The 22,248-nt window shown below is 47.3% G+C and overlaps 1 protein-coding gene across 4 annotated transcripts; it reads right to left on the bottom strand.

Annotated features, from left to right (window-relative positions):
* Positions 1–4,055: 4,055 nt before the first annotated feature.
* Positions 4,056–21,659, bottom strand: HTR1D (5-hydroxytryptamine receptor 1D). 4 transcript variants are annotated; one of them, XM_063356122.1, is made up of 6 exons: positions 21,098–21,659; positions 11,314–11,538; positions 10,284–10,326; positions 8,943–8,996; positions 8,694–8,734; positions 4,056–6,738 (listed from the first exon to the last, which is right to left on the bottom strand). In XM_063356122.1, the coding sequence occupies exon 6, from the start codon at positions 5,879–5,881 to the stop codon at positions 4,745–4,747; it is 1,137 nt and encodes a 378-aa protein (XP_063212192.1). In that variant the 5' UTR covers positions 5,882–6,738; positions 8,694–8,734; positions 8,943–8,996; positions 10,284–10,326; positions 11,314–11,538; positions 21,098–21,659; the 3' UTR covers positions 4,056–4,744. The 4 variants fall into 4 exon arrangements, with proteins under 4 accessions (XP_063212192.1, XP_063212194.1, XP_063212193.1 ...); XM_063356124.1 differs by lacking the exon at positions 11,314–11,538 and having other exon boundaries at positions 10,231–10,326; XM_063356123.1 differs by lacking the exon at positions 11,314–11,538.
* Positions 21,660–22,248: the final 589 nt, after the last annotated feature.

The following is a 22,248-nucleotide window of genomic DNA, read 5'->3' as shown; positions in this document are numbered from 1 at the left end:
TGGGAAGCCTATTGTTAAACAATGTCACTCCCCAGATACCAAAGGACAAAGTTCGCAGTTTCACCTGCTGAAGTAATTCTACTGTGCATAAACCACCTACTACTTATTAGAGAACAGACTTGGCCCTGTGTTATCTGCTTTCTAGGTACGTTCTAAATTCTGGACTGTACTGTCAAGGTCCTCCTCTCCTTTCCCTCTTCCCAGATTCATTTGTATATGTGCAAAGAGGGCAAAATTTTCTAGTTAGGAACTATCATAGGCCTGGGGAAAGTCAAGCAGCTCATGATCCAGGAGTTATGGGAATCACAGAATGATAGGGGTTGGATGGGACCTCTGGAGATCATCCAGTCCAACCCCTTGCCAGAGCAGGGTCACCTAGAGCAGGTGGCACAGGAACGTGTCCAGGCGGAGACTCCACCACCTCTCTGGGCAGCCTGTGACAGGGCTCTGCCACCCTCACAGCAAAGAAGTTCCTCCTCATGTTGAGATGGAACTTCCTATGGTCAAGTTTGTGCCCGTTACCTCTTCTCCTATCACTGGGCACCACTGAAGGTGGTGGGTAGCACTGAAGGAAGGATGGTGGGTGCTATCAACTTGCTAGGTTCCAGATGCCCATCTGAATAGCTGGAAGAAACAGAGCACACCACGTCCTGCACAAAGAGCAGGCTCAGAACATTGGCACAGAAGCAGAGATAATATCCCTCAGTCCAAAGGGATGAGACGAAGAGGAAGCCTTTTTCTTTAGGGACTTCCCTAAGACTTGGGTTTCTACATACCCTTGGGTTTCTACAAACCCTACCTCCATTTGCCCACTGGTCTTTAATCCATTTGAGCCATCTTCTCTGGGACTGTTCGCAATAGTGAAGAAATCTCAATCCACTGACTACTTAGAAACAGCTGTAAAGATATAGCAGGGAAACATTATTTATTAATTAGAACTCCTCACATAGCAGACATAAACCATGTGGTCCCCTCCTTCTCTTGTTCTCCGAGACACTCTTCCCTGTGGTCTGTAGTCTAAGCTGCGAGGTGCTACAGAGGTCACTCAGACTGACGTCTTTCAGGCTCCTGCTTCTGTGCCACCCTGCCCAGAGATTTTCTCTAAGTAACAACACCACAGTCTGAACAGTCTGAGAAAGAATGGCAAAGATGCGGCCTTTGGTTGTACTGCCTCGGGAGGCTGGATCTGAGCAGGAGTATAGTGAAGAAGAAGGTGAACAGCAGGCATGCATTTGCAAAGGGTAAATCATGCCTGACCAGGCTGATTGCCTTGTATGATACATTGACTGCAGGTGTACATGAGCAGAGAGGAGTGTAATTTACCTTGACTTCAGCAAGGCTTTCAACAATAACTCCCACATTATCCGTGTATCCAATTTGGGATGTTGTGGTCTGGATGGGTGGACAGCCTGGTAACAAGCAGAATACTGGAGGGGACTCCAGAATACTCCAGAATACTCCTAGGACTTGTCCTGTTTAATATCTTTATCAATGGCTGGAGGAGGTGACAGAGTGCACTCAAGTCTGCAGATGACACTGAGCTGGAGGGTCCCGTGCATACACTCAGGGGCAGAGCCACTATTCAGAGGGACCTAGACAGGCTGGAGGAAGGGGCTAACAGGAACCTTATGAAATTCAACAAGGACAAATGCAAAATCCTGCATCAGGCAAGGAAGAACCCTTTGCAATGACACAAGCTGAGGACTGACTGGCTGGGTAGCAGCTCTGCTGGAAAGGACCTGGGGGTCTTGGTAGACAGCAAGCTGAGCAGGAGCTAGCAGTGTGCCCTGGCAGCAGAGAAGGCTATATTGTCAGAAGCATAGCTAATAAATCAAGGGAAGTGATTATCCTACTCTACTCAGTCCTTCTTAGACCACATCTAGAACACTGTGTCCAGTTTGGAGCCTCTAAGTACAAGAAAGACATACCTAAACCAGAGTGAGGTCAATGGAGGGACACCAGAATGGCCAAGAGACTGGAGAACTTGCCCCAGGAATGCAGAGGGAGGAGCTGAATGAACCAGGCTTGCTCGGTCTGGAGAAGAGAAGGCTCTGAGGGAACCTGACAGCAGCTCCCCCAGGACCTAGGAGGAAGTGACTGTTGGGAGACTGAGAGACAATAGACATCCGTTGAAAAAAGAGAGGTTCAGACTGCATATAAGGAAAATCTTTTTCACCATGAGGACGGTCAAGCACTTGAACAGGTTACCCAGAGAGGTTGTGCATCCTCATCCTTGGAAGGCTGAAGAGAACCTTGAGTAGCCTGGTCCCTTCGAACCTGAATTACTCTGATTCTCTGTATTGCATGTCCCCAGATCTGATCAAGGAATGACACACTTGCTGTCATTGCCTCGATGAGTATTTCTAATGAGATGTTGGCATGAGCTGCTCCAAGGCTCTGATTTCAAGGTTAGAACCAGGCATGATGCCACCTCAAGGACACTGTGGAGAAGGTCCCTAAGTGAAATGCAGACCAAAATTCAGCATCATTTGGACAACCCAGTGACAGCCTTGCTGCCAAGTTTTCACAGGAACACTGCGACCTGAGGGCTCACTGCTAGCATGACATCTTGAAACATAATATAGGAAGAGAATCAGTAGTTCATAAGGGACCTGGCTGAAGGCAAGACCAGCCTTAGGCAGCATGAAGCCATATGGTGGGAAGTCCAGCCTATAGTTCTCAGCAGAGGCTGGTACAAAGCAGAAGACACCACCACTATGCTGGCCAGGCTGCTGGAGCGGAGACGGAGAAACCATCTTCGATTCATTCGAGTCTCTGAGGAACTCAGACCTTCATTCTGGGTTCCGACTGTAACCCTCACTATCATTTACTTGGTTTGTCCTTTATTCACTTGCCCTAGTTGGGTCTTTTCTGTTTTCAAGCTGTAAAACCAGTATGTTTGTGCAGTTAAATCTGTGTGACCGTCTCCCTGTACCCTGGGCCCCTCAGGTCACTGGGCTGTGCCACATGAGCACGGTAGACAAAGGGGTCCAGAAAGTACAGGGTGCAGGCAAGATGGACAGCATTGAAAGAGGATTGGGGAAAAAGAGGAGAAACTTCAGATATCCAAAACCCCCAGTGTCTTCATGACAGGAAACCTTTGCCTATGGCATGAAAATAAGTCTACAGAGATCTGGTCCCGTGACTTCTGGAGGTACACACTCTTCAGGCTGGGACTGTCTCCCAGGTTAAATTGTTGGGGGACAGGAGAGGATTCCTGAGGGAATGAGGGGATATCATATATTACGGGCACTCTCACACTAGTGCTTATGCTATATGCCTATGGGAAACTTCCCAGGGTGCTCTTTGTTCTGAGGGTCAGCCACTGCAGGCAGCACTGCTGGGTCAGTTTAAAAGCAGTCAATGTCAAACAGAAAGGCTCCTCCAAATCCTTGAACAGCTGGTAGAGGATGTGAAGAGCTCCAGTGATGTGGGCCCAGAAGCACAAAACCTGTTTTTAAACATCAGCTCTTGAAACACATGAGCTCAACGGCTGACTGAAACCCTGTTGTGGGCCACTGCTGTCCAGGAAGACCTGTATCACCCAGACCCATGATGGAAAAGGTTGTTGCAAAATAACACAGACTGTGTCTTCTGAGGAGGAACTGGCTGCTTGTCTGCCTGCTTTAGAAGATGCCAATGTTCTGGAATATGCCATGTCCTATGTTAGGCTAGGAGACCTTCCCCCAGGCTCCACAAATGGTTCTTTAGAGTGACGAGGCCCTGAAGGATCCAGGAGTTGTATCTCTCCAGATTTCATGTAGTCACATAGGTGCCCTGCTGCAGGCCCAGTATGAGACTGTATATCCCATTATTCTAGCAGAGGTGGTTATATCAACCTTTTGTGATACCGTACCTCAGCTACCACCAGACCAACGCTGCACTGGCGGTCCCATACCAGCTGTCCCACGAGGGCAGAAGATGGGACTGGCCTGGATACAGGGATGGCAGCCCAGAAGGGAGCCTACAGCTCCAAGTTATGCATTATGTATTAAAAAATTAAATAACAGAAACATAAGATCGAGATATTTTTCAATAATTTTCATGCTATTTATTTTGTAGTATTTCTGCACTGGCTATTCTATTCATGATAAAATATGTAAAAATTGTTTCAAATAAATTGTCTTCTTTCTACAGTTCACCAAAAGCAGAGCTTCAAATGCAGCGTTCATGAACAGAACTTACATACATGCTATGGCTTCTATGCCCTGCTGCTTATAGTCAAGCTGTGTCACACAACTTCTGAAAAAGTTACAGGGTTTATCAGTTTCAAATAGATAACATACGTGCCATAGAAAATGTAGACATCAGATCCTGTTCTCCAGAAACTTTCTCAGCCTACATAAATTGTTAATAACATACAGCAGAAATACCGATGTCCTGCAAATATGCACCCATTTTCCTCCCATCAGGTTACAAAGGCATGGCAGAATTGGATAACGTGTCATCTCATTGTACAAACTCGGCTCTCTGCTTCACGCTCCTCCACTCGTTACAAAGCTTGCTTCATGTGTTGGTCTTACATACACAAACGATCACTGCAGAGACCACAGACAAGTTCTGCTATGGGATACAGAATTCCAGACAGAAAGTACCAAATTGGCAAGAAGTTCCCAGTTACATGCACAGCACAGGGTAGCAGCAGAGATGGCAATTACTACTCCGTACCTCAGGAATAAAAGCACAGAAAGTTTCCAGGTAGGCTGCCAGATTGCACAAGGGTCGGTAACACAACAGGAGAGGATCAAGACGAACGCTTTTTGAAATGTATTAGTTTTTGGAAAGCCTGCTTAAATTCTTCATTAAAAGCTGTATAAATGACTGGATTGATCAATGAGTTTAAGTAACCTAACCACGTAAAAAAGTCCAGTAGGATGGGATGAAACCAACAAGCATCTTGGCAGATTGGCAGGACAAGGGACATGACAAAAAAAGGCAGCCAGCAGAAAATGAAAGCTCCCAGAATAATGCCTAAAGTTTTGGTGGCTTTCCTTTCTCTTGCAGCAGAAATTCTTTTCCTTTCTAGGACACTATCTGCCAGTTTTATTTTAACATGATTGATAAATATTGGAGATCCACCTGAATGGGAATGCCCTTCATGAAGGCTTGCATTAATGGAGCAGAGGGAAGACCCAGCAGAGCCGGTAATCAGGTGTGCAGTAGTAAAGCGTTTCCCATATAATGAGGGTGGCTTCAGAATCCTGGATCGAGCTGCTACATAAATTCTACCGTACAAGATCAGGAGGAGCACAGTTGGGATGTAGAAAGCTCCACAAGTGGAATAAATTGTGTAGGAAATTTGGTCTGTGTTCACAGTACACTTTGCAATTTCTTCATGAGCTTTCACTTGCCTCCAGAAAAATGGTGGCACAGAAATACTAATAGATATCATCCAGACCACGGCAATCATGAGCGCTGCTCGGCCAGCGGTCCGGCGTTTGGCATATTCCAAAGCATCTGTGATAGCCCAGTATCTGTCCAGTGCAATAACGCAGAGGTGTAGGATGGAGGCTGTGCAGCACGTGATGTCTGATGATAACCAGATATCACACAACACTTGGCCGAAGGCCCACGTGTGGGTGACAGTGTAAGCAATACTGATGGGCATTACTAGGACAGACACTAAAAGATCAGTCACTGCCAAGGAGCCAATGAGGTAATTTGCAGGTGTGTGGAGCTTTCTGGTCAGAAAAATTGTAATAACAACAAAAACATTTGCAAGGATCGTTGCCAAAGTTATAACAGACAGAAGGACCGACAGTGAAATCTTCATCCCTAACAGGGTCCTTTCATCCAAAGCCAGCGGTGTTTCAGTGAAATTTAATGACTTATTTGCTGGGCTCTGGAGAGAGAGCTCTGCTGAATGGTTATACTGAGTCATCCTCTGCTCTGATTTCACTTTTCACTTTCCAGTGTAATCTTTCTGGGACGATGAAGAAAGACGCTTACTTTTTTGCTGAAATAGAACTTTTCATACTAGAGTCCAACACTGAAGAAATATTTGCTTGTTGAAAACTTCAGCTTACACAGTATGCTCCTAAGCTAGATTTTCCATCACATCACATCAATGACATCATTGTTACAGCAAAATGTTAACATAATCATCCAGACACAATTCTGGTGTATAACAATACAAGTGGTACTATATGTGATGGGAATTTAGGTGGGTTTCATTTTCGCCTTGCAGATGACTAAATCATTCTTTATTATCTTTTATTCACACCTCCTTTCTGAACAAATCTTCTGTGAAGTGCATAAATCAATACTGAAGAGTGAAAGTCCGAAAAAGAAACATCTGGGCATGTAATGGATGCCCCTGGGCTTGGGACAAAGCTATCCTCAAGAGTATTTTCCCTTCCTCTCTAACAGCTGAATGTCGTGGTTTTGATATTTATAAGGGACGCTTTGTTAGGACAGTACCCAAGATATAAAACAATACTGCCTGGATTCCTTCTGTAAACTTAATTTCTGCCAGATTTGTAAATCAAGACCTCTTTTCAAAAAGTGCAGATGTCCGTTTTCATTTATTCCTCCAGACCATTCAGGTTTTCTGTTCAACATTCAGTCTTCAAATGCTGAACTCAGGTGTTGGGTACCGGAATTCAATACGTTGGTGCTGAAGCTCACAGCATGTTCCAAGTACTGAGATGTTCCTTATCATGCACATGGCGAATGACTGTAATGATTTGTGGAGTGATGACTCCCTCAAAAGAGGAACACTAGACTTGCTAAGGGGATCTGGAAAAAGAAAGCAAATGTTTTAGTCCAGAACGATGATACAAGAGTTCTGGAAGTTGAGGTCTCACAGTATACAACCTACAGACTTTCCATGCTTTTTGTTAGATTCACTTAGTGTAACCTGAAATCTTTACAAACCTGAAGAAAACGTCCTAAAACACATTCCCTTGAGACCTTTCGCTCAGATCCAGCCACGAGTACCAGAATGACACATCATGCCAGCCCAAGCTTATGTGAAAGAGACCCTGAATATGGGTCATGAACGGCTTTGAAGCATGCTGTGAGGGCTAACGAGAGAGATGCCGGACTTCTCTAAGAAGATAATCACCAGGCTGGCCTTTTCTCAACCATCAAGGAGAAAAGCCTCTAACAGTCATAACTGGTGCAGTTTCGTGGCATCTGACACAGAACTGAGAGTCACTCGATTAGGAATCTGTGGAGGAAGAGCATCATACATTCTATGTGAAACACTAACTGTGGTGTCAAACAGCCTCTCTTGAGGATCTCCGGAATCATAACGTAAGAAACAACACTTTTTGGTTTTGCGTGTTCGATTTTTTTACAAACATCCACCTTCTGTGAGTCAAACTTATTTTTAGAGATGCTTTTTCTTTTGAGGTGTATTTTTCCAATAAGGGGACCTTAGAAGAGTCGCATATTTCACGCTAGACTATTACTTTCTTGATTTTTTTATTGAAAGGAAGGCTGATCCCTCTTCCTAATGACCATTTTGGTGACACAGAGCAAAGGTTCAACTTATAAGAATTTCTTAATATAAGAACGGCCATAGTGACCAAAGTCCATCAAATCCAGTCACTTGTCACCAACAATGGCCCATACATTCAGCTCAAGCCAGTTGCCTTTTTCTGATCCTTTCCCGACTCCAATACATTCTTTTTGAGACAGAGGGACCGGAACCACAAACAGTGTTAAAGATGTGAATACACCACAGATTTATACTGCAGCGTAATGGTATTTTCTGCTCTCTTCTCAGTTTCTTTCCTAGTGATTCCTGAGACTTACTTTGCTTTTTTAATCATCGCGTAGCACTGATCTGACATTTCCACAGAACGGTCCCAATTAATAGAATTCCAAAGCCATGAATGGTAACATCAGCATTTGTTCCTGTTTGCTCACTTTTTACACCTATCTGTATTGTATTCCTTCTCCTACTTTTTTAGCTAAGGTTCTTTGCAACTCTGAACAGTCAGTCCTTATTACCCTAAAGAGCTTTTTTTCATCACCAGATGTCATCACCCTGCTATTCGTGTACTTTCCAGACCACTTAATATGTTGGGTAGTCTGAGCCTTCTTTATTTATCTTTAAGAGTCCCTGGCAACGGGCCTTGTCAAAAGTCTCTTGAGAGTCCAAGTAATTATATCAGTTGGACTTCACCCAATCCATATACTCATCTGCTTTTGCAATTACTTCAACAGATTTGTAAGGCATAGCTTACCTTTACAAAAGCCAGTTTGACCATTCTCCAAAGCACCATATTTACTATGTGTACAGTAATGCTATTGTTTATTATAATTTCTGCAAACTGTCCAGGTGCACACATCAGGCTTGTGGATAAGCAGTTGCCTGCATCTCTTTGGGAGCTGGTATCACAGCAGCTATCTTGCCGTTGGCAGGTGCAAAGGGTGAACACCCCCGCTGGCATCATTCCAGTTTGGATCTTGAGGGGCACCAAGGTCTTTAGCTGAGCACTGTCTGATTGTGAAGATTTGCTCTTGTTCGCTTCGGCCAGAAATAAAGGTTCCACTCGTAAACATCCTCCAAATTCTTTTTAGTGAACAGGGAGTTCAGGTTAACCTTGTTTCTCTGTGATATAGTTCCTTTCTCTTCTCTGGTTTGTTTTTTCCCCCATACTTTTACCATCCCTTTAACTCTCTGAGTCAGTAATAGCTCCCTTCAGAGCTGTCACTGTCAAGAGTCTGAGAAATCTCTTTACCTGAATGTTGGGCTCATCGCACATCCCACGCTGGTGAAAATCTAAACCAAAACAACCACACAGACTGATTAGCAACATTAAAGACAATGACTGTAATACTTAAAAACTAAAGCCAAGTCCAATCTTGATTTCAGTTACCGCGAAAAATGCCATCGAGCCTTTCCCATATATTGCAAGTATCAGCCATTGTTCAGCGTTAGAACAATTCCAGCGATGTGAAATAAAACGAAGTGCGCATCACCCACTCACCTGTGCGTGAACAAATCCATTAGTAGTCCTGCTGCTTCCAACAGCTGTCCATCACTGTGGAAAAAAAAATCTGATGTGAAACATGGTATTTTCAGTCAAATGAACTAGTCTAGAGTTCAAATGAAGGATTAAAGTTCAACATACCAGTAAGCAGGACAGCCTGACACTGGGAGAAAGTCTTACTGAAACTAAGCAATGCCTCAACAAATACTGAGTTACTGAATTAATTTTTATAAGTACATGATGTACTGTGATGTGATCGCCAAAGGAAAAGAACCAATGTTTTTACAAAAATGCTGCAAGTCAGGTATTCACCGTGTGCTCGGGAAGGGTGCGTTGGCTGTTTGCTGCCCCACAAATAAGGCTGTCATCACTGAAAGTAATTCTCAAAAGTAGCTCCAGGTCAGGTTTCTAAACCCCGCAACAGACACATCTTACAGGATTTTTACTGGGGTCCTCAGAACCTTAAGTAGCATATATTCGTAAATTTAATAAAATCCTGCACTTGTGCATACAGACAAAGTCTTTTGATTGTGAGTCTTTCACTCAGAAATACATATAGCACGTTGAGCAGCTCGTGTCCATCCTGACTGGCAAGGCAGCATCTATCAGAGGTGTACCAATAATCGTGCGGGGCAGCTCGTCAATATTATTGATTGGTTCCAGATTAAAACAGATTATGAGAGCGCATGGGCCTGACAGAATTTTTGTTCCCTACTTAGAGCTTTATCGTGGACGTTCACTGGGCTGACATTAAAATATATTCCCTGTGTGCTAAATTACCACCAAGGGCTATGGACTTATGCAGAATAAATTGTCAAAACAATCCTTCCCTTACAAGCAGTAAGGTGCCGCTACGCAGTATAACATACGGAAGTGTAAAATATGTATGCAGAATAAAAAAAAAAAACAACCAACAAACAAGCAGAGTGCAGTTTCTAAACACAACTGTGATGCGCTTCAGCTGGCTGGAAGCTCCTGGACTCCGTGAACAAAACCATCAGGCAGTGCGCTGCTGCGGATACGCACTTCATATACTATAAATAACCATCAAATTCAGTAGCTACTGAGAACACAGACTCACACGCTTACATATGTGTTTAGGAATCGGGGACTCTGAACCTACTTCTAAAAGTTTCCTTGAATGTACTTCCCTGTGATGCCTGTGTCGGAAACTGTTACTTAATTTGTGTGAGTTGGTGATCAACACCACTGATACAACAAAAAAAAATTAGGAACGGGACTCCAGTTAGAATTAGTATATTAGGATGTAATGAATTTTAGTTACCTTCTAGCTAAAATGAATGTCTTCCCAATAATTTAGTATTTCAATTAAGTTACCTTTTAGTCAAGAAAAAATCCTGAATAAAGGTAAATTATTTTCCTGTTGAAAAAAAAAAAGAAAAAAAAAGTCATGTTCAAAGTACACGCACTGAAGAAAAATAAGATTAAATTTCAAGTAGTCATTAAATTAAGTCAAGTACAAGGTCATACATGTAGCTGCATATTAAGAAACACAGAACACCAATGCATTCATCGGACACAGACATCCTGAACCACTGGGAGCCCGGACAGAGGACGAGGCCATCCGGCACCTTCAGCTGGGAGCCACGTCCCAGTGCGAAGTTTGCCTAGGCAGATTTTATATGATCTCCGGAGCGTGAGGAGCACCGAGTAGAACCTGATGATGTTATCACCTCTAGATAGTGTTATTGTCTTCAGTATGTGCAATTTACAGTCTGGGTAATTGCAGGCTGTTAGCTGTGGTGCCTAAAGTTGCGTTTGCGGTGCTGTGGGCATCGGCCCACGTCATCGCTCTGGCCCCCACCATGCAGGACATGGGAGATTTTTCACCCCCACTTCTCAAGATGGAGATCCTCTCGGGTGAGCTGGCTGCATCAGCACTGTCCTTGGCCCGTCTCTGCTTGAGCTTCACAGGGTACCCTTGGCCATCGGCTGTGGGTATTTTTTCCGTTCAAAATGCCTGAAATAAGTTGAAGGTGATGTCACAGCCTATCAGAGGGAGGTTTTCACAGCACAGCACGTGTACAATGCATCGCGTGGGGCGAACTGCAGGGTTGTGTTGGATGCTTGCAGGCAAGGCATCCTACAAGGGCAGTCAGGAGCAGCAGGGAGCAAAGGAGGCCAAAGCTGTCCTTGGCTGACCCACACTGCTGTCCCGGTGGTTCAGCCATATCCAGAGTGGCATGCAGGTTTGGCAGCTGAGGGAGGATGGGGCAAACATAGACCCATGCAGTGAGGATGATGAGAAACCAAGGCGCAGAGTGACCTTGGAGTGAAGATATTTGACAGCGATGATAAACCACAGCAAGCAGCAGAGTCAGGAGAGCCAGAGGGGAGAGAATGGCACCTTCTAACTGCAGGACCACCAGAGGACAGAACTGCCCTCTGCAACCGCCTCTCTCCTCCACCCTAGATGCGATCTGGGCTGACCATGCCCCTCGTCTCTACACCTCCAACAGTGCTGAAGTTTGCACAAGGGAGGAACCTTTTGGTCAGTTCCTGTGTCCACACATTCAGTGGCTCCTGGGAAAGTCCATGGGGGTGAGGAGATGTGTCATCATGTCCTGATATCCTGGAGAGATTGTTTTTCATTCGTCAAAAAAGAAGGAAAGAGGAAAGACAACTTAATCAGAGGGAAAAGTATTTAAATGGAGAGGCAATTTTAGACAGTGCTATTTAACTTAGCAGACAAAGAGAAAGCTCAGTTGAGGGTCTGGAAGGTGAAGCGAGACACACATTCAATGTGAAAAGAGAAAAAGAGAACACGCTTTAGCTATCGGTGATAACCACTGGGACTGCTTCATAGTTCAGGGTCCTTTCTTAAAACCAGGCACTTCTTTCAAAAAGACGCTTTGCGTTCCAGCTCTGCCGTTAAACTAACACAGCGAGGGCAGGGAAGCAGGGGAGGGTCCCTAGCCTGGTTAAGCTGAAGGAGAAACCAAGTGACAAACCGTGACAAGGCAGGACAACTTGCAAGCGGGAGGCTGCACGGCACCACAGCTCGTTAGAATAGAGTGCCATCGTGTGGCCTCTGCGCGGGGAGAGACTGCCGAGGAGCGCCAAAGATGATCAGTCCAGAGTGCAAACAAAGTCATGACGCATTTCTGTCCTTTCTGGAGCACAGCTACCATTTCTGGAGGAGAGGGTGATCCTTGCAGACAGCAGCTTCACGGTGCAGCTGACGACGCCTTGGGACAAGCTGCAAAGAGAACACTTCAGTGCGCCCAGACCCGTGTTGGAGGTAAATAGTATATACAAAAGCAAGTACGTTGAAATGGATTTGCTCTTTCACTGAACAGAACAGGAAAAAAGGAGAACACGATGAAATGTCTTTTAATAAGCCAAACGTTTCCTTTTAAGTCCACACTGAAATTGGAGGAATTGGGGAATTCATTCTCTCCCCTTGTAGCTGGGTAACAACCAGGGGGATTGCAAAGGGGTGGCTGAGACCAGAGCTAAATTTCAGCAAACTACTGAAAATCCGTTTGCTGTGCTGTCTTTTTGTGACCAATTCTAGTTTTTCATTTTAATGTAGAATCCACTGTCTTGCCGAAATAAAACAGGTATATTCCAACATGCTGAAACCTTGACCACTAATAAAGCTACTCCCTGTGTGAGCTGACAAACACCAGATCGGACTCCTAACAGGAATCACACCTTTGAAAGCTACATTTCATAGGAGAAATCAAGAGAGGGAGAAATTTTTGAATAAGTTCTCGCATATTTGGGACAATTGACTCAAGCACACAGCGTAAGAGTATCTGCAGAGTCCAACTTGGAGATGAGAACCTTGGAGACAAATAAATATATTTATCCTAAATAGATTTAGAATAAACTAGAGGAATCTGCCACTCCATAGATCATAATCAAATCAGGATGCAGCTTCTGGGAGAAAACCAAGGCAATGCCATAGTCTAGGCACTGAGAAATGAGATCCACAGAAAAGAATCTGTGTAAAAGTAAAAAAAAAGGTAAAATCTGTAAAATGCAATGTGAGTAGGTTTGCATGCATCAATATAAAGACTAGATATGCTGCAAAGGTAACCATAGTCCTAACCAGTTTCATAGCTTTGGATTAAGCCGCCTGGAATACATAACATTTTGCAAAAGCTATCAATAGCATAGAATAAACCTGACAGGAAATAAAATATATATGTACCTTGGACGATAAAGTAGGATTGGGCTGCACTGTGTACTGAAGAGACTGCCACATTGCCATCACAGATAAAGAAGAAAAGTCATTGGGGGGATTAGTTTCAGAACTGCAGCGGGAGCTTGGTTAGCTGCTGTCCGTTATGCACAAGATAATGTGCTTTTTGAATTTACACTTGGCACCTTGAAAAGAAAGCAGAGTAATCTAGAACAGGTGTCCTCACACGATGAGGAGACGATTTCCACACTGGCTACACAAGCTAAACTCGGAGCCAAACACGGGGAGTGTACACAAGTGTCCCCGTTGCCCTGAGACAAACCGCTGCGTCCCTGGGAGAGAGGGATGAGTACAACGGCAGTTGCTCGTTTGTTTTCTGCCCAAGCAAAGATCAGGAGCTGGAAGGCCGTCCCAGTTTTGGGGAGAAGCCAAAAGCACCTGCAGGTAGCGGCAGCCCTCGAGGCCCCGGTACCACCATGCAGCACTTAGGGCAAGCTCCGTCTTGGCTCCTGTGCTCTCCCCCACGACGTGCGCGGCAGGGTGACGGTTCCTACGTCGCTGGCCCCAGCTCCAGACAGGGAGGGCTGGGCAAGGTTCAGCTTTGTAGAGCACGGGGCAACTTTTGCTGGCAGGAGGAAACAGGCACTGCCCTGCTCTCAGCCTCCTCTTGCCCAGCCTCAGGCCAGGGCTGCGTGCTGGGGGCTGACCGCACAGGGTCCTGCCCCCCGGCAGGCTCTCGGGGGGTGCCTCTCGCAGCACAGCACGAAGGGTGAGTCCCCCGCCTACGTGCCAGGCAGGCAGCGCACACCCCTGCAGGCACCTGCCAGCACAGGCACCTGCATCGGCGCGCACCAGCCCTTCCCACACCTCCCTGCGTCCCGGGAGCCGTTGGCACTGACATTTCACACGGGATCCTGATGCCCGATTTTTGCAGGCCCTTGTGTTAGTAGAATAAATCATTAGAAGTTCTTCAGACTCTGAGCTGAATCAAGAGGAGCATGAGTTTGCACCTGAAGCTCTCGTGTGTTTAGGGAGCAGCAAGGCCGCTGTGCTACGGGGCAGAGCGGTTATTCTCATCATTCAAGATGCTTTTGAGATCTCGGGTGTACTTCACATCAGCACCAAACAACTTTTTAATACGGGAATATATTTCAAGAAACAGAGCTCTAATACGCCAGTCGTGGCTAATTTGCACCCTGCTGACCTTTCTTTGCACTGTTTTCATCAGCATTTCCGAATTCAGTGTGGGCTTAATGTGTTGTCCAACCAATATGGGGAAATTACAAACCTCAAATACCAGAAGTAATAGATTAACTGTTGATCAATAACACTGTATTGTGTTGGTCATAATACAACGAACTGTACATTTTCTAAGCTATTTATTAGAAAAAGTATTTTCTTTGCTTTATTACATTAGGTCTATACTGATGTATCCGTTCTGTTTGCTATGGATATAACATTTTCCACCGGTTATAAAATCCGTAATATGAGCACTGTTTTCAGCATTCCTCTCCTTGCCCCCTACTTCAGTGATGCATCACAAAATAAAGTTAAGGTGGGATTCATCGCAGTCCACGCGGACACCTAAAACTCAGCCAGAGCTGGTCAGCCCCGACAGGCAGCCGAGCACCTCTCGTCACTGACTGTAAGGGGAGCTGGTACAAAGGAGTTCATGTTCCCACAGACGTCCAGGTGACATTGCGCATGTTCCCTCCAGCACGGGTCACGCAGCACAGCTAGATCTCTACTGCTAGGATCATTGTGACTATTTCAAAGTAAATCAGGCAGTTCTATTTCGTTTCTTTGATATAGAGAACAGTAGTCTATATGATAAATTGTATACAAAACATTCCCCATTTTAAATAAGCAACTATGATAATTAGCAAGGAAATCCTGGCAATGTTCAACACCTTCTCTCCCCTCTCCCCACCTTACGTTTTTGCTCAGCCTTCAAGAAAGTATTGATATTTTTTCTCTCTTGCCTTTATAGGCAGCTAGCCTGTATTAGCTATCCAACCCATTGCTAAATACCAAGTTAAAACTGCTGTTACACCTTATAGCATAAATATTACTTATCGAAGAGAAAGGTTGGGATTTAGTGGTCAGTGATGCTGGCAAATACTACACTGCAAAAACATACTCCAGAGTATGTTACCGGCAATTGCTTTGGAGGGAGCAGGGGCTAGAGCACTTAGACCTGACATTACCTAGACTCCCTCAGCCCTACAGATGAGAAACACACACAGTGCAAAATCTCCTGTAAACTTTTTCTTTCTCACGTGGCCACGCCCATTATCGTTCGATGTCGTATAACTGAGAGGGCCAGGGAAATACAGCAGGGTGTGAGATTGTAACACAGACCGTGTCCAAGTGCCTGCAAGGTGGGACCTGGGACAAGCAGAGCGACACTGACTCTGATCTGGATGCTCTAACTGATGCAGAAGGCCTGACCCGGCACATCTGACATTTAAAGAGTGGCTGATCATCTCAGGCTCCCTCTGTGGAGGTGATTACTTTTCCCTCCTGTCCCAGAAGCCTGTTCTAGGTGGTGCCCATTTCTTTCCAACACCTGCAAAGGAAGCCTGGAGTGACTCCGGCACTTCAAAGCCCAGCTTAAAGCTCCCAGCCTTGCCTGGAGCCTGTAAGCAGTGGCGGACAGCAGGAGAGCCGGAGCAGGGCTGGGAGATCAGCCAGGGTCTCCCGAGTACCTGCCCCAGAGCACTGAAGCTGGTTTAGAAAGGGATGGGCGATCATTCTTAAAGAGTGCCTCTGGGCTGCTTTCAGACTTTTCCGAGTGTTTAATGATGTCCTAATTCCTTTATTTTAAAGTCAACAAAATGTTGAGCAATGGGAATTGGGCTCATACAGAGTGCTCTGGAAAAGCCCAGTGCATTCAAGGAAGTCCTCGGCGCTTAAGCCTTGGCGCTTTTAAAATCGGCTGGGATTACAACGATAAGTGCTTGAAAGAGACGCAAAGAAGGAAACGTTCTTGCAGATCTCATCCCAAGTATCCTTGCTCAGTTCAGCTCTGCACATCACCTATTGATGCTTTATTTAACTTGGCTGCAGTGTGCGCAGCCATTCCCATAAGACTTCATTTCCGAGCACAGTGGTGCACTAGGATTTCTCAGGGCCATCCATATGCACCATGTTGCACTTTTATGCTTTAGCTATTTTTTCCTTGCCTGACCTTTTCCCCAGTCCAGAAGTCAACAAGAATTACATTTTTTCCAGAAAGCATCCTACAGCTTTGCCTGTTAAGGGATTTGGAAAGCATCGGTTGATGTGCTAATACCTGCACTTAAGTAAACAGTCAATCCTTAAAAATGCAAGCAATGATGGTAGAATTGACCTGCCTTTTTACTCAGACATTTACTCAGAGCATCCCCCATACTGCCAACACTGTCTTACACTTCTTGGAAGAAGCACTCGTCCATCCCGCTTCCCCTTACCCTCCGTCCTGGAGGCAACTCAGGCAGAAACTGGTAACAACTTTTGCTGGAATGATCTCGCCTTGAGCTGGCAGCCAGATGTGTCAGAGAGCGCACAGGGGTTTAACCTACACGCTTGCAGAACGAAACGCGCAGCAATTCTACCGCGACGGGAACAAGGAGGGCCAGCAGCTGGCGCTTTCAGCCGTGGTTTGGGTGGTGAAGGGGATGGCATGCTTCATCCAGTGCAATGACGCCGGAGGGGTTCCAGCATACTAGGTAAGAGGGCGAAGAAGGTTAAACTCGAGTTTAAGAACAAGTGCAAGGCATTTAGTTCAGGTAGAAACAAGCAGCTGCCCTACTGTGTGACGGTGAGTGACCAGCTAAGTAAAAGCTCTGCACAGTGCAGCACCGACGCGCGCTGCCAGCAGCATTGCTGGTATTGTGCCTTGGCAAAATGGCCAAGACCTTGGCAGGTGTGTGACTAGGAGTAAGACCTCGACTAGATGTTGTTGTGTTCACCTTGGACACGGCCAGACGGGAGCCCTGTGTTCAGCTTTGGGCACCGTTCTCAAGAAGATAGGGACATAGATAAGAGGAAAGCAGTGAGAATCATCAGAAAAGCAAAGGTATGAGAATAAAGTGAATGAACAGCAATGTCTGGGCCAGAAAGGACACAGCTGAAGGAGACGTTCAACAGTCTCTGTATGCATGAAAGCCTGATGCAGAACAGGAAGGAATAGTCTGTTCCCCGTGGCTGGGACTAATATCGCTGAAAGGAGAGGGAGTTAACTGCAGCAAGGAAGACTGAGCCATTAGGAAAACCTTGCGGGTGGTAAGGGCAGTGAAACTCTTCAAGTATTGCTTGGGGACACTGTGACATTTCTGTCACAGAAGGTCTTTAAGAGCAGGTCAAACAACCTTTCTGGAATGCGATTTCCAATAACCAATTCAGCACTGGGGAAGCAAAATCGATCAGGTAAGTCTACCCTGTGTAAAATGGTGCAAAACATAAGAATTTTCTTCAACTGCAATACAGTGTAAACTTAGCCAATTCAAAATGAACAAAAACCCAAGACAGGGCAAGCTTTACAGAACATCACAGTTCAGATCCAGAACTGGCTCAGGACTCAGCACTGGGTGCTGTGCTGCTCCGCGTGGGCAGAGGAATTCAGGTAATTTTTATTGCCTTCAAGCGCAGACTGGTGAGGAATGACAGCCACTTACAACAGCTGTCCCTGGGTGGCATTGGTACACCAGAGCTCCCAGCCGCCACCCTTTCAGAGCACGAACAGGAGGAAGGTGGGCAGTCGGCTGAATATGAGCCAGCAGCGTGCCCAGGTGGCCAAGAAGACCAACAGCATCCTGGCCTGTGTCAGGAACAGTGTGGTGAGCTGGACTAGGGAAGTGATCATCCCCCTGTACTCGGCACTGGTGAGGCCCCACCTCGAGTACTGCCTTCAGTTTTGGGCCCCTCGCTACAAGAGGGACATTGAGGTGTTGGAGCGTGTCCAGAGAAGGGCTACAAAGCTGGTGAGGGGTCTGGAGGACAAACCTTATGAAGAACGACTGAGGGAGCTGGGGTTGTTTAGCCTGGAGAAGAGGAGGCTGAGGGGAGACCTTATCACCCTCTACAACTACCTGAAAGGAGGGTGGAGAGAGATGGGGGCTGACCTCTTCTCCCTGGTGACAAGTGATAGGACAAGGGGAAACAGGTTCCAGTTATGTCGGGGAGGTTTAGATTGGATATTAGGAAACATTTTTTCACTGAAAGGGTTATTAAACATTGGAATAGGCTGCCCAGGGAGGTGGTGGATTCACCATCCTTGGAGGTGTTTAAAAAAAGGGTAGATGGGGCACTTAGGGACATGGTTTAGAAGTGGTTTTTGTCAGGGTAGGTTAAAGGTTGGACCTGATGATCTTAAAGGTCCCTTCCAACCTCAGCGATTCTATGATTCTAGGATTCTAAGGAACTCCCCATGACTGTGCCAGGCAGAGCACTACACCAAAGAGTTGTCTTTGACAGCCCGTTGCGTGAACCCCTGTGGTGTTTCTCCCATGTCCCTGGCTTTCTGAGTATTGCTCCCTACTAATTTTCCACCTTCCTCTCTCACTGCACTCTGAACTGTGTTGCACTCCTCTGCCTTCTTACTCACCTTCTAAGATACAGACACAAGGTCGCCTGACACACAACGCTTGTTCCTTTTATTCCTGAACATTTGTAAGGCACTATGAAGTAGCATTCCCACAGATGACCTGTTAAGAGCTCTCCAGCTACAGAAACCTGGGCAAATATGCCGAACAGTCTACAGGGTTTATGGCAATGACGATGCTTATTTTTCCCCTGGTTTAAAATAAACTCCCCTCGCCACCCCAATTTCAACGAGCTCAGAGATGGTAAAATTTCTAAATTCTCCTCTGCACAATGCCTCTGTGCTCACAGAGGGTCGGTAACGGGCAGGCTGGGAGCTGGTGGGACAGCCAGAAGGAACATCTCAGCTGGGTCCTGCGCTGCAGCTCTGGGGACGATGGAGAGCAGATTGTAACTGGTGCGCACTCCGAAGGGCGTCTCTCTTCACGTGCACCTCCGAGCGCGTGGCCAAGGGGGCAGAAAGGAATCTTTACTCAAAAGGCAAAAGACAGACCGGTCAACTTTTTATGCTAACTTTTTGTATCCGGATGGTTCCCCTTGGAGCTGTATGTAGTAGGACAACTCTAGTCAGGCAAGCAGCTCCAAGACAACTGCATTGCCTTGCGTGCAAGAAGACTGTTACCTTTGCCATTGCTTTTTGTTCTGCATTTAGGTGAGGACAATGCACTGACATCATGCTCATTCTGTGTTAGACACCGAGAGTAGCCAGGTCCCTCGCAGCTTCCTGCATTTTGACATCTCTCAATTTAAGAAACATTCTTCCCAGATTTCTAGGAAAGCTGCAAATCAGCATTGTTCGCACCACAGAGATGGTTTGATTTTTTATTTTATTTCCTTATTCTCTGCCATTTACTCACACATGCCTGCGTTACACGTGCTCAATTTCTATCTCCTCCCAGCCCATCACAAGTGTGATACAGGGAGTGACCATCAGCTGCAAAGAAGACAAAACAAACTGTGATTTTGGGAAAAGTGGGTAAGTCATCTCTGGTGAAGATACTACTCTGAGACCATCAGGACATGGGAGTAAATGGGAAAACCAGAAAACGTTACAGGCAACATGAAAACCAACACATTGACAATTTGTCCGATATTTGTTCATTTTAATATTTGAGAAGCATGCACGACGTACGGCCTAAATCCTTTTTTATGATGCCACCTTAACTTTGGGGAGAACATGAAAAACAAAAGCCATTCTGTGTTGAGGAACTCACGGATCCCAGACATTGCTTCCTGAAATAATCCGTTTAATACTCCACTGACAACAGTTCCTGCGATGAGGAAGTTACAATTACTGGCAAAGTAATTCTCATCGCTCCAAAGCCTGCTGTCCACGTAGTTTTGTGAAGAAAGTTTCTTCCTTGGGGTTTGCGTCAGGCTCACAACTGGGAAAGGGACTGCCTTTCTGGGGAAACTTTATTCTCCGTGAAGTCCTTGTTCAAGTCCCATGCGCTGCTGCCCACAGTATCCTGCAAAAATCAGGACCATCTCATGATCACAGGGCAGCGCTGGCAGCCCTTGTCCTTGGCCGGCTCCTGCTCTTTGCTGTAGTACCAAAACTGGTTCACATTCATCGTTGGCTGCAACATGTGACATGGTGGCAGTGCATGGGCTCCAGGTGAGAAAATGGTGGGCTTTGTCCTGGAAATCCTGGCTTGCATCCCAGCATGTACGTACGCACACAAAGGTGAGGACTGCAGGCGTACGACATTACAGTGGAGACGCCCAGCTTTGAGCTAGCACCTAAATGGAGGTGACGCTTGGTCACCATCATACCCGAATGCGGAAGAAACCAGGCAGCCGGGTCACTTGTGGTGTTCACACCAGGATGGGGCGGGATAATGCTGGGACAACCATAACAGGGCAGATATCCAGGCCGCGCTCACCCAAAGCTTCCCCCCACATAAAATCATACTTTTAAAGTGGTCGATTCACTTACCCGGTATCACCCTATACCTGGGGGAAGATACCCGCAATATCCATTTAAAACTCCAAATCGCCTGCGGGAGCAAAGCCCCCCTTCGACACGAACCCGCCCGATAACGCCCGCGCCCGCCGCCGCCGCCGTCCCCGCTCCGCCGGGGCTCGGCACCTTCGCTCGCCCCATCCACCGCCGCCCCCGGCCGGGGCGATGCCGCCGCAGGCCCCGGCCTTTCCCCCCCGCTCCCCGGAGCGGCGGGTACCGGGGAGCCCCTCGGCGGGGCCGCCGGGTCTCCGTCCGGCCGCGGCGAGGCTCCTCAGCCCCGGCGGCGCGGCGGGTCTCGCCCTGGGAACTGACTTCCAGGGGGCACCGCGGGCGACCCCCGCCCGGTCGGGTCAAGCGGCGGCGGCGGCGGCTGCAGCCCGCCCCGTCGGCGCGGAGGCACGGCCCCGGCACGGCCCCGCCGCCAGCACTCACCCGCCGTCCCCGCCGTCCCGCTCTCGCCCGGCTCTGGCAGCGCCCGCCCTAAATACCGGCGGCCCCGGCTGGGCTCGTCCGCGCCGCCGCCGCGCGTCCCGCTCCGCTCCGCTCCGCCGCGCCGCCGCGGGGCCCGGCCGCTCCTCGGCGGGGCGGCGGCTCGCCCAGCCCGGGGGCCGGGCCCGGGTTCTGCCCGTCGGGCCGGAGCGGGGCGGCGAGGGGAGCCCCGGCAGCGGGCGGGGTCCGCACCCTTCCGCGCCCCTACCCATGGAACACGGCAGTGGCGGGCGGCGGGGCCGCGGGGCGCGGCGCTGGTCCAGGCGGCGTGAAGATAAATCACCCAGCGGGGTGCGGAGGGTGCCCCGAAAAGCCACCGAGCCCCCACCGATGGCCGGGGGCAGCCGCGGGCTGAGCGCTCCGCTCCCGGGCTTGACCTTGCCGCAGGGGACACCCGTGTCCGCGCGCTCCCCGCCTCCCGCGTCCGGAGCCGGGAGAAGCCGGAGCGCTGGCTCCAGCTCTCCCGAGAGATCCAGTTAGCGGGTTTTAACTGTTTTTAGTCGGTAATGAGAAATAAAAACTGGTTTGGGGGAGAAGCAGTAACTTCGTTCAGGCTCGACCAAACATTTATAGAAAAGCGATTCAAATAAAGCCAAGGTCTTGAAAGAGCAATGCTGAAGTCACAGCCCCTTTGCGGTACCATTTGGCCTTAAACAGATTTTAAATTAGCCATTGACAACCGTCTGTCTCCATTTCCCTCTGGTGGCTAATTTACATATTGGATTATTTTCAAAAAACAGCTAATCTCGTGATTTTTGAACACTTACTGCTGCAGATAGCCAGGCTTAGCTGTCTACACCACCTTGTCTCAGTGTGACAGGCTACAACTCATTAACGCTCAAAACGTTTGTGCTTGTTGCTGCCCTGAGGTCAGTCTCGTAAGAAGTGCCATGCTTTCTCCAAAAACTGTAGAGGGTTTTATCCCAACTTCATCTCCTCACAAAGCTGGCTACTCCCAGGACAGCAGCATTTCATCTATTCTCCCTTGCAATACAAGACATAGAACATGTTTTTGAACCCGAAGAGGCTGGGTATTGTGTAAGTCACAAAGCTGCAACTCACTTAGGAATGAGAGGAAAATGGGGGCTTTTCAA

The sequence above is a fragment of the Chroicocephalus ridibundus genome, chromosome 19, assembly GCF_963924245.1.
Source record: "Chroicocephalus ridibundus chromosome 19, bChrRid1.1, whole genome shotgun sequence".
Classification (NCBI taxonomy): Eukaryota; Metazoa; Chordata; class Aves; order Charadriiformes; family Laridae; genus Chroicocephalus; species Chroicocephalus ridibundus.
The sequence above is the reverse complement of the archived record's forward strand: the minus strand, read 5'-3'. Positions and strand labels throughout refer to the sequence as shown.